A 19,033-nucleotide genomic window follows, 5' to 3' on the forward strand; every position below is an offset into this window, starting at 1 on the left:
TGATTTATTTTTGAGAGTTCTTTGTAAAAGGGGGACACGGTGTCTTATTTTTTCGTGTTTTCCTTGTAGGACAGCTGGATTTACAGCTGTAGATGGTGTTGTTTGCCTTTAACCTGACTTCGTTGCACCGTTACCCATGCATGTTAACGGGGGAACGACATTCCTTCTTACAGAGTATAATTTAATGGTGGTGGTGTGCACGGGCACAAGGGAGAGATGCTGTGCTTTCGGTCTGCTACATCTGCATGCTTATGAAAATCTCCTGAGGATGGTGATGATGGGGTAATTCCATTGTTGTAGATTTCCTTTTGGCTAGTTAAGAATATAACCTAAAGGTGTTTAAACTGTCTCATCTAAGGTTCCGATATAGCTGAAAAGAAAAGGAAAGGAACTTTATATCTGTAGCTATCTATGTATAATAACAGGGAAATTTTCAGTATAAAAGTTAAATTACCAGTGAGAGCTTAAATAAAAATTAATTTGTTGTAGGACCACAGACAAAGGTATACAACTTTAAGTATTGTTTCATAGTAGCAGCCGTGTTAGTCTGTATCCGCAAAAAGAGTACTTGTGGCACTCAGATTGTACCATGTAGCTTTTAAGTTCAGTTGTTCAGTATTAATTCTCTTGCATTTTTTATTCCTTTGTAAGTTGCCAATAGGTCCCCAATACATTTGTTGTGGGAATGCCCTTGGGCTCTTGTCAATTACAAATGGAACTGAAAAGGAGGACTTGTGGCACCTTAGAGACTAACAAATATATGTGAGCAGAAGCTTTCGTGAGCTACAGCTCACTTCATCGGATGCATGCAGTGCAGGGGGGGGATGGAACGGAAGCTTTCATCCTGAACTAGTAATGCAGCTGCAGATCACTTTATTAGGGAACACACGTTATTTAAATAAATAATTATAACTTGCAATATTATTTGATATGGGTTCTTATTTAAATAATATAAACTAGAAAAACTGCCTCAAACACCAATATGGGAGACATCCAATAGTCACTAAGGAGTTAAGACATGCCCCCTATATGTTTAGTAGTTTGTATAATTTTTGTTTCTATAGTGATGGCAAAGTTTGAAATAATGAAAGTAGTGTTTTCACTACATTTAAAAGTGTAGCAGTTTAATGGCTTTTTTTGAGTGCATGAATGAATCCTTAATGTATGATGGTGCATTCAGGCGTTCTGTCTGTTCAAAGATTGTTTTTGTTTAATGCTGATTGAGAGTCTGCTGAATGCTGAGTTGTTTAGCTAGCAGCATTTGTGTTTTTCATATTATTAATAATTGGGGGGGGGGGTGTATTGGGAGGATGTTCTGAAGTAGTTGAATGTATTAGTTTACCAAAATTAGAACAAGATTTGTACAGGGAGAGAGAGAGACTCTGTGGTTGCAACCTCCTTTGTTTATTCAAAATAATGTAAAAAACATTTCCAGAAGGAGGCAAGTATTTATCATGTTCTCATTGCATTTGTGTAAGAAAACAAAAGTTGTACAAGTAAACTTCAGTGTCAAATGACACTGGGTAACTGTGAGCATCTGTGTTCTTCTTTTGCATGAAATAGGATTACAAGGAAACCCCGAGTATATTTTAAATATTTTTTGCAGGCCTGCCCCTGGCTGTTTTATTGAGTCATTGCTGGTCTCACATTTTTAAAGATTCCCTTTCTCCAATAAATATAGAGCTAAACAACTTATTTAAATCGCTTTTAGGACTCTAAGACATGCAATGAATAGAGCTAGAAACTTGGGATTTCCCTCTTTAATAAAATTGCTCCTTACAAACCACTTCCATTTGAGAATAAAGCTTAAATTTCAAGAGATTAATATAAAAATTGGTCAAAGTATTTTAATGACTTCACACAACATATTGTAGAAGTTAGTTAGTGAACTTTCTCAAGTGTTCAGAGTAGCAGCCTTGTTAGTCTGTATTCGCAAAAAGAAAAGGAGGACTTGTGGCACCTTAGCAACTAACCAGTTTATTTGAGCATAAGCTTTTGTGAGGTGCGCTGTAGCTCACGAAAGCTTATGCTCAAATAAATTGGTTGGTCTCTAAGGTGCCACAAGTCCTCCTTTTCTTTTCTCAAGTGTAAAACTGTACGTAGAACTCCCGATTTAAATATTTATATAATTGTGGCACCCATGGGCCCCTGATGTGAAATAAAGAGCCACGGAGGAGAAGACTGAGTACCTGTAGCTGTGTGGGGCTGCCATGACAATAATGCAAGAGCCTAATGCACAAAAGAAAGCTCACTGCAAATGTGAATAACTGAGCTGAGTGCTCTGAAAAACTTAAATTGAAAGCTGTAATTAAGAGATGAAATCCTGGTCCCATCGACTTCTGTGGGGGGTTTCACCCAAGGTGTTTAGATTCATTCAGCCTATAATAAATTCAGGGCAAACTTCCTTTCACGTTCTGTTACCCAATGTAAACATCAGCTTTTGGTGTTAAACAGAGTATTTTATATAATAGATTATTCAATCCCTTCCAAAATATTTCAAAGTATAAAAAGTTAGTGCTTGGATATTATGCTCTAGAAACATCCAAAGCACTAAAAGCATAAGGCTGAGTGATATCCCTCACACTGTTTGGTACACTAAAATAGAAATGTTTTTCAAAGCTACAAGATGAATATGGAGAAGTCTTCTAGTAAAACACAGACGTACAGCCTCTGAATTTGTGCTGGTTTTAAGTATTTTATCATCCTCTTGAAATAGCTAGGCAGCCACAGTTTTATTTTCACTACAGACTTTTTTTCTCCTGCTGATAATAGCTCATCTTAACTAATTAGCCTCTTACAGTTTGTATGGCAACTTCCACTTTGTGTGTGTGTGTGTGTATGTATGTGTATATATATATATATATAGGGGGGTGTGTGTGTGTATATATATATATATATATCTATATCTTCTTACTATATGTTCCATTCTATGCATCCGATGAAGTGGGCTGTAGCCCACGAAAGCTTATACTCTAATAAATTTGTTAGTCTCTAAGGTGCCACAAGTACTCCTGTTCTTTTTACATAGTCAGTCTGCTTCTTCTAGTTTTAGGTCCAGATTTGTAACAGTATTTAGGCATTACTGCACTCAGTGTCGCAATTCCTAGCAGATTTAGGAGCCTAAATCTCATTTTCAGAAATCTACAGTTGATGGTATTTAGGCTCCTAAGTGCCTAAATCCCTGTTGATGAGATTTAGGTTCCTAAAGCAGCTAGGCCTTGCATCTTTGAGTGAAGCAACTCCTAAAATCTGAGGCTTAGTGCTTTAAGGTGCAAATAGATTGAAGCTGCAGCAGGTACCTGCTTACAGCAGCTATGAACAGCACAACTAAACTTTTTTTCATTATGCAGCGTAAGCTGATGGGCTGACCCTCACGCTCCAGACAATGGCTGAGTTCCAGTTCCTTTGCCCAGGGCTCTTCATAGAAACATAGAAATGTAGGGCTGGAAGGGACCTTGAGGGTCATTAAGTCTAGCCCCCTGCCCTGTGGCAGGACCAAGTAGACATAGACCATCCCTGACAGGTTTTTTGTCCAACCTGTTCTTAAAAACCTCCAGTGATGAGGATTCCACAATCTTCCTTGGAATCCTTTTTCAGAATTACCTTTATAGTTAGAAAGTTTTTCCTAATAGCTAACCTAAATGTCCCTTGCTGCAGTGTAGACTAAGCCCATTCCTAGTCATGGAGAACAATTGTTCACTGTGTTCTTTATAACAGCCCATAAGATATTGGAAGACTGTTATCAGGCTGTCCCTCAGTCATCTTTTCTCAAGACTAAACATGTACAGTTTTTTCAACTTTTCCTCGTAGGTGAGGTTTTCTAAACCTTTTATCTTTTTTGTTGCTCACCTGTGGACTCTCTTCAGTTTGTCCACAAGCTTCCTAAATGTTATGCCCAGAATTGGACACAGTACTCCAACTGGGGCCTCAACCGTGCTGAGTAGAGTGGGACAATTACATTCTGTGTCTTACATACAGCACTCCTATTAATACACCCCAGAATCATATTAGTCTTTTTTTTGCAATTGCATCACATTGACGACTCATATTCGGTTTGTGGTCCACTGTAACCCCCAGACTCTTTTCAGCAGTACTACCACCTAGACAGTTATTCTCCATTTTGTAGTTGTACATTTGATTTTTCCTTAGTAGGTGAAGTGCTTTGCACTTGTCTTTACTGAATTTTCATCGTGCTGAATTCAGACCAATTCTCCAATTTGTCATGAATTTTAAACCTGTCCTCCAAAGTACTTACAACCCCTCCCGGTTTGGTCTCATCTGCAAATTTTATAAGCATACTTTGTTAACTTAGAACCTAAGATTCAAAACAGATCAACCCAAACAGTCTCGCGGCCCCCAGAACCATGTCCAGCCCTTAGCTGGGAAGGTCTATAAAGCCCAGGAGACTAGGCTTCTCCCTCCTCTCAGGAGTCTGACAAGTGTAGAGAGTCCCTTCCCTGATCCTGAGTCTGTTCTGTCTGCTCCCCTTCCTAAAGGTGTGTCTGCCCAGCAGAGGAAGGTGTGATTCTAGCAGGAGTAAGCTAGCTTTAATCTAGCTACTGAGGGTATCAAAGTAGTGAAAATGTGGCAGCAAGACTTCACGGTGTGCTAGGCACCCCAGTACAGCTCCACCGAGGGCCCTGCATACATACTTGGGTGCTAGCTCGTGCTGTAGCCTGTGCCGCCACAGACTAGCAGCCTGAGCATGTTCATAAACCAGGCGGAGAACACTTCAGTCTCTCTGGTCACGCGATTACAGACATGAAAGTTGCCATTCTTCAACACAGAAACTTCAAATCCAGACTCCAGGGAGAAACTGTTGAGTTGGAATTCATTTGCAAATTGGATACAATTAACTTAGGCTTGAATAGAGACTGGGAGTGGCTAAGTCATTATGCAAGGTAGCCTATTTCCCCTTGTTTTTTCCTAACACCCCTCCCCCCTCGATGTTCTTGTTAAACCCTGGATTTGTGCTGGAAATGGCCCACCTTGATTGTCATACGCATTGTAAGGAGAGGTTTCAGAGGAACAGCCGTGTTAGTCTGTATTCGCAAAAAGAAAAGGAGTACTTGTGGCACCTTAGAGACTAGGAGAGTGGTCACTTTAGATAAGCTGTTACCAGCAGGAGAGTGGGTTTGTGTGTGGGGGGGAGGTGAGAAAACCTGGATTTGTGCTGGAAATGACCCAACTTGATTATCATACACATTGTAAGGAGAGTGATCACTTTAGATAAGCTATTGCCAGCAGGAGAGTGGGGTGGGGGGAGGTATTTTTTCATGCTTTGTGTGTATAAAAGATCTTCTACACTTTCCACAGTATGCATCCGACAAAGTGAGCTGTAGCTCACGAAAGCTTATGCTCAGATAAATTGGTTAGTCTCTAAGGTGCCACAAGTCCTCCTTTTCTTTTTGAGTATGTACCATGGCTCCTCAGCAGGGCTGTACTGGGGCAGCTAGCCCACACTGCCTCATGTTCACTACTATTGTTACCCCTGCTAGCAAGATTAAGGCTGGAGTGGATGTGCCTACCCACTCTACAATCACACCTTCACTTGCAGTGTGACATACCTAAGGCTATATCTACCCTGCAATTAAAAACCCGTGGCTGGCCTGTGCTAGCTGACTCAGACTCAGGGGGCTTGGGCTGTGGGGTTGTTTAATTGCAGTGTAGATGTCTGGACTTGGTCTGGAGCCCAGGCTCTATGACCCTGAAAGGTGGGAGAGTCCCAGAGCTCAGGCTGCAGCCAAAACCGGATTGTCTACACCTGCAGAAGGCCAGTTGCAGTGTAGATATACCCTAAGAGGCAGAAAAGCCTTATATGAAAGTTTGTGTAAGGCACATGACTAGGAGCAGGTGAGTGACCTATAACTCCAGTTCCTAGTGGTACAGGAATGTGCACACTTGCCCCAAGGCACTGCTACGCTTAGGGTTATATACCTATCCAGACGTATTGACAGTTGGAGGTTCGCTCAGATCTTAGAATCTGAAGTACAGAATCCATCTAAATTTATTCTGTGTGATGTTGGGGAATACTGTCCAGAGGAGCAAATACTTGTGAAAACCGTTCATTATCTATTGTTGTTATCCTATTGATATCCCTTATTCAGTCTATTTAAATTCTTTTACGTAAGACCTGGTGATACTAATATTGTGCTAAAAAAATTGCTACTGTTATCTTCACAAGCATTTGTTCCTCCAGAGAGAATTCCTCAGGGGCAATCAGTCCAGATGGAATTCACAGGGATCTGTATAGAAGTGTTTTGCAAGTCTTTTAAGGTAAATTGCAGGGTAATCTATCATTTAGGCCCTACCAAATTCATATTCTATTTTGGTCAATTTTATGGTCATAGGCTTTTAAAAATCCTCAGTTTCACAGTTTCAGATATTTACATCTGAAATTTCATGGTTATAACCATGGTGGTCCCGATCAAAAGAGTGTTGTGGGGTGGTCGCATTATCGCACCCTTACTTCTGCACTGCTGCTGATGGAGGTGCTGCCTTCGGAGCTGGACAGCCAGAGAGCAGCGGGCCATGGTATAGCGGGTCATCACTTTTTGGGCAGGGGCAGGGCTAGCTTTACGGGCATGTGACTGCCCAGGGCCTCGTGGCCAGGGGACGCTGTGGTTCCCTTTTTACCCCCCCCCGACCCCACTCCCCCAGCTAGTCCAAGGCCCTTTATATGCCTGAGTGCTGGATCCGGAGCTGGGGAGGGCAGAGCTGAGGGCAAGGGTGCCAAACCTTTGTGGAAGTTGGGGGCCTGTATAGGCTGTAGCCACAGAGCTTCTTATAATCAAGGGAGGTTCCCAGATGTGGGTCTAACCTGGCCCAGAGAGCAGCCCCTGCAGGAGAAGAGGAAGTCTGGACTAGCAGATGGAGCCCGGCACATGGTAGGAGCCCCAGCTGTCGTGCCCTGGTCCTGCCCATCCCCGGCAGATTTCATCGTGAAGACCAGTTTCACGGTCCTTGATGCTTTTTTCATAGTCTTGAATTGGGTAGGACCCTATCTATAATACAGGAGCAAAGACCGAGTAGTATTATAGTAAACTGTCCTCCATTGGCCCCAGGCATGTGTTAGATGATGTAATGCTGCATGTCTTGTTCTGCGTGCTTTATTAGTTTCTGGAAAACAGAGGGAAAAAATCCTAATGCCCATAAAGAATGGTGCTGTGATCAAACCCCAGTTACCGCTGGTGGGTTCCTTTGGCTGCAGGGCACACTGTCAGTTAAGAGTTTTAGAATTTGAACACGAGCATTTGAGTTGCTGGTAGGCAGCAGTGTTCGCTTCACATTTTTTTAATGGTTGGGTAACAGTTGAGCCTCAAACCTGAGATGGAACCTCCTGTGGAAAACTGTTGATTCTTATAATCCAAGCTTCCATCAGGAGGAGTGGTGCCTGTACCTTAATTTGTACAAAGTGCTGTCTCATAGCGTCTGGTTTGAGAGGCACAGCAGAAGGTTTCTTCATTTTTTTATTAAATTAGAGGTAGCCTTAAGGACAGAAATAGCATATTTAGAACACTGCACTACTCAATCCCAGCAGCTCTTTCTTGCAGTGCAGGTGAGTGAGACATGGATTCATAGAATTGCAGGACTGGAAAGGGCCTCAAGAGGTCATCTAGTCCAGTCCCCTGCACTCATGGCAGGATTAAGTATTATCTAGACCATCTGTGACAGGTGTTTGTCTAACCAGCTCTTAAAAATCTCCAAGGATGCAGATTCCACAACCTCCCTGGGCAATTTATTCCAGGGCTTAACCACCTGACAGTAGGAAGTTTTTCCTAATGTCCAACTTAAATCGCCCTTGCTGCTATTTCAGCCCATTGCTTCTTGTCCTATCCTCAGAGGTTAACAAGAATGATTTTTCTCCCTTCTCCCTGTAACAACCTTTTATGTACTAGAAAACTGTATTGTATCCCCTCTAAGTCTTCTCTTTTCCAACTGAACAAACCCAATTTTTTCAATCTTCCCTCATAGGTCATGTTTTCTAGACCTTTAATCATTTTTGTTGCTCTTTTCTGGACTTCCTTCAATTTGTCCACATCCTTCCTGAAATGTGGCGCCCAGAACTGGACACAATACTCCAGTTGAGGCATAATCAGTGTGGAGTAGAACGGAAGAATTACTTCTCCTGTCTTGTTTACAACAGTCCTGATAATACATCCCAGAATAATGTTTGCTTTTTTGCAGTAGCAGCGTTAAACAGTTCATATTTAACTTGTGATCCCCTATGATCCCCAGATCCTTTTCTGTAATACTCCTTCCTTGGCCGTCATTTCCCATTCTCAACCTTCTTCATAACATGGATCATATCTTAAGAGTGTCTGTCAGCCAACCCTCATCCAGTTCACAATGGCACAGAATCCCTGTAGCAGCTGCAGCAATTGCTTTAAATGGAAGAGTAGCATTAAAATAGTATTGAAAGGGTTTTAGCTACCTATAATGCAGGGATACCTGCAAATAGGACGGATGCCAACACCATGTGACCAGCTCTTTCCAGACATTGGAATAGGCAGTTTAACAGTAAATGTACTTTCACCATCTTAGCGGAGATATGTGCAAGCACAAATTACTAAGATCTTTTAAAATAACATAAAAAGTTTGAATATCAATCCTTCCTCTACTACAGGGGCGGGGAACATCTGGTCCACAGGCCAGATCCGGCTCTCTACTTAATTTAATCTGGACTGCGGCAAGTCTTCTGGGTGAAGGGGCCATCAGGGAACTGTGGCCAATGGGAGCTTTGGGGGCGGCGCCTGCAGGTGTGGGCAGCATGCCTGTTACAGAGCCCCTTGGCTGCCCCTCCATCTAGGGGCTGGACATGCTGGGCACTTCCGGGAACAGCGTGGGGCCAGAGCAGGAAGGGAGGCCAGGTGTCCGGTTTTCAACCAGAACACCCAGTCGAAAAGGGACCCTGCTGGCTCCAGTCCGGTCAGCGCCACCAACTGGGCCATTAAAAGTCCAGTTGGCGGTGCTGTGGAGCTCAGGCAGGCTAGTCCCTACCTGTCCTGGCTCCACGCTGCGCCCCGGAAGCGGCCATCAGGTCCAGCTCCTAGGCTGGGAGGCAGGGGGGATGGCTACTGGAACCTTGATTCTTAACAAGCCATTTCAATCTGTCTGTAGCCACATAAGCCTGCTGCCTGATTACAGCAACATTACATGTAAGGCATTTTGAAGTTTCCACTATGTAGGAGCTTTATTATGGCTATTTACATGGCAAAATTATTCATCTGGAAAAATGGCTGTGTGGAGGATGGCACCCCGGGTTCTCTGTTAACTATTAATGATACCTAATAGACATATTTTCATATCAGTATTGCCAGTGACCTAGAGCTATTGGAAGGTTTAATTCCACTTCCTGTCGTACTCAGGAAATTTAATGTCTCTGAATTGCCAACAAACTAACCATTATTTTGCAGCCATCTATGAACACAACTAGCCAGAGCCCTGGTGAGACACTAAAGGGAATAGCAATCACCTCGGCCAGGAGAACAAGAGAAATGGCGGCTCTGATGGCACATCCCCCTACAGAGTATTCTCTCAGGACAAGGTTACGCTCAGGCCACATCCAAAATTCATCCCTAAGGTAACCTCCCTGTTCCACATGAACCAATTGATTCACCTTCCAATTTTCTACCCCAAGCCTCACTGTGATAACAGGGAGGCTGTATTACACACAGTAGAGGTCAGGAGAACCCTAGCTTTTTACCTGAATAGGACAAAGGCTTTCTGGAAGTCTCCTATGCTTTTCCTCTCTATTACGGAAAGATCCAGGGGCTCAGCAATATCAGCCCAGAGGCTTTCTAAGTGGGTCTCGAACTGCATTAGACAATGTTGTTAGGGTTGCAGTATGACCCGTCCAGACAGTATTCGCACACTCTCCATGAGGTCGATCTCTTCATCTGTTGCCTTCTTCAAGAATGTCCCTATCTCAGAAATCTGTAGCATGGTGACATGGGTGTCAGTCCACGCCTTTGCAGAACACTGTGATCACTGGGGACTCCCCTTCCAATGCCATCTTCGGCTCCACAGTATTGTCATCTGTAACTGACCCGACTCCGAAGCCCCAGCCCTCTAGTGGGGATACTGCTCGGGAATCCCCACAATGGAACAGCCATAGGACACTACTCCAAGAAGCAGTTGTTGTTCACCTTGTGCATAAGAACGTAAGCAGTAACGATGGTTCTTCAAGATGTGTTCCACAACCCAGCCTCTTCCCCTCTACTCTAGAGTTCTTGTCAATGACTCTACTGTAGAGAAGGAACTGAGGGAGGTTAGTCTGCACATGCTGACTAGCTTCGTGGCAGGGCACGAGGGGAGACAGCGCATGTGCGGGCCTAACGGACCTGCTACCGAAGTTCTCCGGTCAGCAGTGCAGGGACACAAGGACACCTACAGTGGAGCACCCATAGAGAGAGACATCTCAAAGAACCATCGTTACTGCACAAGGCAAGTAACTTCTTCATCAGGATACAGTTCTACAGTCTATACTTCAGACTCCTTGTAAGTCAAACTGTGCCCTTGAGCAGTGCAGATGTTGGGTGCCCCTGTGGAGCACTGTCCAGAGATTTGAGTAGAGGCTGCTTGGGAAACCTGGATACTATTACAGGGATTGCCGCTCGCTGTCTGTGGATATATCTACACTACAAAGAAAAACCCATGGCTGGCCTGTGCCAGCCAATTTGGACTTGCGGGACGCAGACTGCAGGGCTGTTTCACTGCTGTGTACGCTTGCAGGCTCAGGCTGGAGCCCGAGCTCTGGGACCCTCCCACTCTGTCGGCCACCCATGGGTGTCCAGTTGCTGTGTATACATGCCCTGTGAGACCTGGGAGAAGCCACTTCCTCCCTTTGTGTCTGTTTCCCTATCTGTATAATGGGGATAATGATAGTGATAGTCTGCAGATGAAAGATATTATGGAAGATCCAAGTATCCTTATCTGATGGATCAGGAAAGGGATGGGTTTGGATCAGTTTTTAAGAAAAAACACAGGATAAATTCTTGAAGGCTAGCATAGAACCTAGGATAATTAGCTGCATACAGAAAAGCCCAGGGCTCAAATTGCTATTTCTGACAAATCAGTCATGTAAAAATACATTTCTATTGAAACTCCAATACAGTGTGGGATCTTCAGGGTCAGAATAACCTGATCCAGCTTTCACCTGAACAGTTGATTCATGCAGTTGTTGTTTGTAGGATTAAAATGTAATCCTTATGTACAGCTACATGCAGGGAGCAAGTGTGTGATCTGTCAAAGCTGTCTGCGCTAAGCCATTCAGCATTTTGCTTTTTAAATGTTTTCCTGTGTTGATTAGCTGTTACTTTCTCCCATTTGGAATTGGAGGCTCAGAGAAATGCTACTAGGATGATGTTCATGAGACTGTTCATTGAGCCGTTAATAAAATGAAGGTGCTGGCTGTACAGCCAGAGGGAGTGGTGTTAAACATGCAGACAGTGGAAAGCCGTTAACCTCTGCAGCAAATATGTGGCTCTCTGGCTCTTAGCAAGTTACAGACATAGCTGTGTTTGAAACCGAGATGTGGTGAGAAGGAGCTGGCTCAATGATGTCAGGTAGTTTCAGTCTCTGCAGTGTACGTGCTCCGCATGGAAATGCGGGAGGAGGAGGAAATGACATGGTCTGCACTGCAGCACATTGCAGCACTGCCAGAACAAAGCCTTGTTGGAAAAACGCTACCTAAGTAGTGGCTGTGTGCTGGCCGCTGTTTGGGAGCAGGGTGTGGAAATGTCACCTGCTTTTTAGAGAAGTCGGTCTCCTCACGTTGGAGAGGCAAGGTGGGTGAGGGAGTATCTTTTACTGGACCTACTTCTGTTGGTGAAAGAGACAGGCTTTTGAGCTACCCACTGCTCTTTGTCAGGTCAGGGAAAGAAACTCAGAATGTCACAGCTAAACAAAGGTGGAACAGATTGTTTAGCACAAGTAATTAGCACATTGTAAGAGACCATTCAAGGTGAAGTGGCCAGTTAATGTCTGCAGTCATAGGACAAAAAGGCAGGGGGGGAGGTAGTGGGTTACAGATTGTTGTAATAAACTAAAAGAAAAGGAATACTTGTGGCACCTTAGAGATTAACAAATTTATTTGAGCATAAGCTTTCGTGAGCTACAGCATCCGATGAAGTGGGCTGTAGCTCACGAAAGCTTATGCTCAAATAAATTTGTTAGTCTCTAAGGTGCCACAAGTCCTCCTTTTCTTTTTGCGAATACAGACTAATCCGGCTGCTACTCTGAAACTTGTAATAAGCTGTAAATCCAGTGCCTTATTTAGGACCATGATTTTTAGGCGTTGTCTACACTGCCACTTTACAGTGCTGCAACATTCTTACTCAGGGGTGTGAAAAAGCACACCCCTGAGCCCTGAAGTTTCAGCGCTGTGAAGTGGCAGTGTAGACAGTGCACCAGGGCTGGGAGCTACTCCCCTCGTGGTGGTGGGCTTTTTACAGCGCTGGAGTGCTGGTGCCATGACTACACAGCCACATTAAAGCGCTGCCGCGGCCATGCTTTAACATTGCTGATGAAGACTGCCCTTAGTGCCTAGCAAAGTTATGAATTTAAGCTCCGAAGCTCATCTTTTGAAGGTGTGCAGATTTCCTTTGAGATGAGGACTGAGAGGTCAGATACTCATGAAAAGTGTTTGCCCACAGGTGTTTTTATCTTTTATCATTTTTCTGCGTGAGTTCATTCGAGAGCAAGGTGCTTTCACCCACATAGTTATTGTCAGGGCATTTAGTGCACGGGATGAGGTACAGCCCCACATGCTGTGATAGGCATGTGTAGGACCACATGGATCTTGAAAGATGTGTTGTGGGGGACATTTATCATTGTAGCAGTGGAGTTATGTCTGCAGGTTTTCTATCTGTTGTTGTGGCAGGGCCTGGTGCCACTTTGAGTTGATAGGTCTCCTCATACAACTGCCTGCCAGCCTCAGCCCCAGAGGCCTTGGAGTGATCTGAACTAGGAAATTATTAGTGAGACTCCAATTTTCTGTTGGCAAAGAAAACCAATTAATGGGCTCATCACTATCTTAAAAACCTCTACACCCTCTGAAATAGGGTTGGAGAGGTGACTGGCCTCCCACACTCATTAGCAGCAGAGATACTTTGTAAATTGATCTTACACTATTAATTAGTATGTAAAGCTGAATTCAAATATCCCTGCAGGAGAGAGTCCAGTCTAGCAGGAGGGGTCAGGTGTGCTCTTTATCTGTTGTCAAACGTCAGGTAATTTCTAGTGACAGGCAAAAGCGTGACGTAAATTCATGGGAGCTTCACTCTGACCCCAGTAATATTCTGTCTCTAATTAATGGTCTGCAGATGGTCTCGGGCTCAGCATAGCACATAAGTTTGTGTCTCAGGTTTGATTTCCTAATGAAGAATCTTGCATAGCTGTATCTTATGGAATTCCTGTCCTGTGCCAGGAAACTCAGCAGGTAAAGCATACCTGACATTTCACTGGCAAATGATTAGAGAAACACAGCATTTGCCACCTTTGATTACAGGAATATTCTCTGTAAATCTGTGCATTTTAGAAAAGGGCAGTGCGATTCTGACACAGCTGACTCCTGACCTACGTGTCCCAAGGAAACGTATTACTCTAGTGCCAGCATGCTGGAATTGCACTGTGGGGATGGTTTTATTATTTATTGTTTGTATTGCAGAATCACCTGGGAGTCCCAGACATGGATCAGGGCCTCAGTGAGCTAGACGCTGCAAAACCAGACCAAAAGGATGGTTGCGGTATTACGGCACCAGAGACTACCAGTGAAATTACTCTAGAGCAAGGCAGCCCTGCATCCAGTCGTGCCAAAGTACCATAGACTGCAAAGCTAAGGGGGGGCCACGGCCTGACCACTTTTAAGCAAAGATCCTGTACTAAATCAGTGCAGCTGCTGCCAGAGCATTACTCCAGCTGCATGGTCGCACCACCACAGATATCTGACCCCACCATCCCCCTGTACAGAAGAAGGGGTGGCTGGGCCAGATATCAGTGAGTGGCATTGCGACCTAGTGCACAGGGTCACAACACCACTCAAATTTGGCCCAGCCACCCTTCTGTCTAGATGGAGGGGTGCTGAGCCAAATGGTTTTGCAACCTGGCACGCAGGTTCCTGGATCGTGGAGCACTGGGGAGTACGCTGAGAATCCAACTCATGGCAACATCAGCTCATGCACTGTGTGGGTAAGAGAGAGGGGAGACTCCTTTGCTAGGGGAGACTAGGGGTCACTGAGGGAGGAGGGGACTATGGGAACCAGAATGGGATCCCTGGGGGTGGGATGGGGTCCATTATTTGTCCCCTCTCCCCCCGAAGCCTCTGGATTGGCACCACGGCCCGCATCATCTCTGAGGAAGTGCATGCAACCAAGTCATAGAGCACTGCTCCTCTTTTAGCGCTGGATCCAAAGCCCATTGAAGTCAGTGGAAAGACTCCCCCTGACTTCAATGAGCTTTGAATCAGACCTTTTATTTTATGGTCTGCAACAGCAAGCCATGTCGCCTGGTACCTAAAGCCCAACGAGAGTAATGATTTGCCAGGACAGGGCAGCATGGGAGTTAGGGCTTGTCTACACTGGCAGTTAACAGCGCTGCACCTTCCTCGCTCACGGGTGTGAAAAAACACCCCCCCCGAGCACGGCAAGATTCAGTGCCGTAAATGCCAGCATAGAGAGTGCACCAGCGCTGGTAGCTACGCCCCTCGTGGAGGTGGCTTTTTAGAGCGCTGGAAGAGCGCTGTGCTGTGACTACACAAGCCACGTTGCACTTTAGCATTGCCAGTGTAGACTAGCCCTTAGACTCTGCATTTCTGGAGGATCGGTTCTGACTGGCTTGATCTCCTGTAAGCACCTTGCACGCTTTATTCCTGGGACCTTAGTCTGTGGGTTATAGGGCCGGCTCCTGCTCTTTGTTTCCGCTGGCTCATTTTTGCCCAGAAAAGCCTAAGCCTTTAAAAGCCCATGGGGAAGAAGAGAAGCCAGCCTGGCTGCTTCCTTTTGGGGCCACTGCTACATAAGAGGGGAAGAAATGGGAATCCCCTTACCACAGGATGCTCCAAAGAGATGGCTTCCCTGCCAGTTAGTTGCTTGTACAATAGGAGGGGAAGGGGAGGAGCAAGAGACAGGTAGGGGAAGAAAGGATGGAGCACATGGGAGGGTGATGAGGTGAAGCGCAAAATCCAGCCATGTGATTTCCTTTTCAAAAAAACACAAAATGTTTATTGCATTAAAGCCAAGTTAAAAATGGACAAGTCCCCTTCATCCCTCCTTCACCCTGCCAGTGTCAATTCCCCACAATGGCAATTGATGTCGGTGCCACACGTTTCTGGTGCCATCACATGTGGGTCCGTGGGCCATTCTTGCCATTGGAATGCACTTGTGCTGTGGCAGTCTGAAGACCCCGGCCTCATCATTGGAAGTAAAGTAGCAAAGTGTAGGCTGGCCTGACTGTTCCTGCAGCCTCCTGGCTGACATCCATAATCTGTCTCCGTTTAATAATAATAAGAGACAGTTATCTAAAGTTCTAGACATCTGAACACGTAGTTAACGTTACAGCAGAATCCCAGCATTATTAAAAGTTAATTCATATAAGTGCTTGCCCAACCAACCACCTATAAAAAAGCTCTTTTCTATCCTTTCATCATTCCAGAAAGCACATTATCAGCCCTCTCAAGAGGGTAGTTTTTTGAGTGTGCCAGAAGGTCACCATATTTGGGCTTTTTCAAACCCAGGGGGAAGCAAGTTCCAGAATCCTGGAGCCCTCACAGAGAACGCAGCTTCCTCTCTTAAGGAGGGGGATCCAGCTCATGTGCCTCTGCTGGCAACAGGGCACAGGGAGTGTGGAACATAAAACATAAATCCCTTCCCTGGCAATTTACTGCTTCCCTTCCGATCACAATGTCTGGAAATCCCCTTTGCTTCATGAAATTACCCTGAAGATCAGATTTGATGTGAGTCAGGAAGAAATAGTCACTAATTACTTCTGTCCTTGATGCAATTACATAACTTCCATTGAGGCCCGAACAGACCCTAGCAGCTAATGCAAGAAGGTCCAGAAAACTCTGAATGACCTCTGACCTTGTGCACCACAGATATACTGATGCACAACCAATAAGAGTATTGAGAGGGAGACCAGTCTGTGTAGACATTCAGTTGACCAGAGCGATTCACCTCTTCTCACTGTACTGATTTGACCTAGATACAGGGCACAGGACAGGTTTATCTTAATAATCTTGGTGAAGTAACATGCTTGTGTTGGTTTCCATCTCTTAGTTCATAAGACCGGCCATACAGGGCCAGACCAATGGTCTGTCTAGCCCAGTAGCCTGTTTTTCGACAGTGGCCAGTGCTCCTTCAGAGGGAATGAACAGAACAGGGCAACTTTGAGAGATCCATCCCCTGTTATCCAGTTCCAGCTTCTGGCAGTCAAAGGTTTAGGGACACCCAGAGCATGAGGTCATGTCCTGACCATGTTGGCTAATATCCATTGTTAGACCTATCCTCCACGAACTTACCTAATTCTTTTTTGAACCCAGTTATACTTTTGGACTTCACAACGTCCCCTAGTAATGAGTTCCACAGATTTACTGTAAGTTGTATGAAGAAGTACTTCTTTGTGTTTGTTTTAAGCCTGCTGCCTATTATTTCCTTGGCAGACTCCTGGTTCTTTTGTTATGTGAAAAGGTAAATAATATATTCCATGATTTTAGCCCTAGTAGCTGCTTCCTTGTACTGGTTTGAGGTTCAGGAGGAGGAGAGTAACCAGTGGTGCCTGCCAGCTCCCACAGAGATGAATCCCAAGTAAAACAAGCACTTTGTAAAGAATCTTTGATGTGCCCAGATGCTATCCACGTAGTTGGCAGCTGCCACCAGCCTGGGGGAGTGGAGGAAGTTTGTCTACTGCCTTACTTTTCAATAGCATTTAAAGTAATTATTACTGACCCCTTATGAGTTTGCAGGTAACTAGCACATTTTATGGGCTTTGTCCATGTTAATTTCTGAGAACTGGGATCTGGGTCTAGGCCTAGGAAGAAGGGAATGTGCTCCTCTACTGGCTCTTTGTTCCAAGAGAAGTAAAAAGCCCAAGGGAATCTTGTTCCTGTAGCAGTCAGTCACTCATGGTTCTCATCAGGTAAAGCATGCCTTTGTAAAATGGGGGTGATGGCAGGGCTGCCCAAAGCCAGCTGTTGCGGGGAAGGGGGTCAGCTCGATAGGAAACCATAAGATTTTGGAGAGGGGCAGGGAAGGCGAAGCCATATCTCTTTCTTACATATTTCATTTATAACAATTGTATTGTAGATTAGCCATAAAATATCAGCCACCTTCTCTTCCCCCACTTGAGGAAGCCAAGACACTGAATTGTTAGACACTTGAACATAACAAGCAGAAAGTATCAAGGAGATGCAATAATGGGACAGAAGCAGGTGCCCTTCTACTCTTGTGATCTAGAGGAGAGCAACTCCACTCCACAGCCTCCACCTGAAGAGGAGGTGAACTCCGAGTACAGCATGAGAACTGTCCAGAGTTCTTCCAGGAAATCTCCAGTTCTGACTGTCTTTAATCTTTACTTCCTTTTGCTTTAGAGATGTTCACCAGCTTCCCTGGTCAGAGAGTCTGTCTGAGACAGGAAATTATTCCGGGATCCTGCTTCTGACAGTATGAATTACAAAACAGAGCTCGCCTTCCGTGCATCTCCTACTGGTGCCAGGTCCCATTTGTGATTTTGTGCAGGAGGTCACCAAAAGCTTGCATTTGTCTTCCATGGAAATGTCATAACGCTGTCTGTTTTGACCTAGATAATCAGTTCAGGATGTCAATCTTGGAACGACTTGAGCAGATGGAAAGGAGAATGGCCGAGATGACGGGATCCCAGCAGCACAAACAAGGAGTAGGAGGCGGGGGCAACGGGAGCGGGAACGGAGGAACCCAGACGCAAGTATGAGTCCTTCGTCTATGAGTCAGTTTTGCTTTATACGCGTTACTTCTGGAATTCGCTTTTTGGAGGGTGGGGGAGATATCTTTTAAACACCACTTGCCTCTTGAGAACCTTTTAATTACAACCTCCTCTCAAAATCTCCATCTTTTCCAGCCCTATAAATAGTCATTCTCACTTCTTTTATGGATTGATTGTGAATCCATTAGGAGATGCATATCTATGGTCCATGGAAGTCTGCTCTAGTGACATAGAAACCCAAATTCTGTAGCCTCCCTTTGGAAATGGGCACATAGTAAAGAATAAAGACAACCTAGCATTGGCTGGCCCAACAGATGTAAGAAGAATGAGGCTTCTGTCAGTGTGACGCTCAGGAAGGCTTCTAAATATTTTACATCTTTGTTAGTAATATAGTACAGTGTAATATGAAAGAACCAAATTTCTTATACATTTCCATAGTTATTTAATAAATATCATAGAACCATGCCCCGCAGAACAGAAATACGCTGTCTCCAACATCTGTACTGGCCTTGGTCCCAGAAGCAAAGCAACCAGGCAGTCTCCGCCATCCCAGCGACAGCAGCAGGGTAGGCTGTAGTAGCATAAAACAGCAGCAGTAACCCACGAGCAGGTAGAGGCTGCCACCCCCCTAGGGTGGAATGACAGGGAAGCTGAGGTGTTTTAACTGAAATATCTTCTTTGTAGGGTTCATTATTTCTCATAAGACTTTTATTCTGCTTCCCAGTATTTCTGTTCAAACGTACATTTCCCTACAGGTTGTCTGTTGCTCTGAAGCAGCATTTTGGGTTAATTATATTCCTGACTATTAAAACATCCCTTCCCAGGAACTGGCATTGGAAGGTGTTGATGTCACTAATTCTCATCTGAAAAATACCTAAATATGAAATTACATAAATACCTGTTTTAAAAGGTCTGTAACTAAATAGCTACACAATATAACATAATGACTTCCAGAGGAACTCTTCAAATCTCTTGAGTTAACTCTTGCACTTCTAGAAAGGGATTTCTTTTGTCTTTTCAGCATGAACTCCTTTAAGGAAGAGAACTAGCCCATGCTATGCACTTGGGCTGTCACACA

The 19,033-nt window shown here is 44.6% G+C and overlaps 1 protein-coding gene across 17 annotated transcripts in view; it reads left to right on the forward strand.

The window, feature by feature from the left end:
- The window catches only part of CAMTA1 (calmodulin binding transcription activator 1), a 939,042-nt gene that overhangs the window by 868,386 nt on the left and 51,623 nt on the right, over positions 1 to 19,033 (forward strand). For all 17 annotated transcript variants that reach the window (XM_075121021.1, XM_075121016.1, XM_075121014.1 and 14 more), the window contains one exon: positions 17,798 to 17,937. In XM_075121021.1, coding sequence (XP_074977122.1) covers positions 17,798 to 17,937 — 140 coding nt within the window. The remainder of the gene's footprint in view (positions 1 to 17,797; positions 17,938 to 19,033) is intronic.

Source organism: Caretta caretta, chromosome 18, assembly GCF_965140235.1.
Source record: "Caretta caretta isolate rCarCar2 chromosome 18, rCarCar1.hap1, whole genome shotgun sequence".
Taxonomy (NCBI): Eukaryota; Metazoa; Chordata; order Testudines; family Cheloniidae; genus Caretta; species Caretta caretta.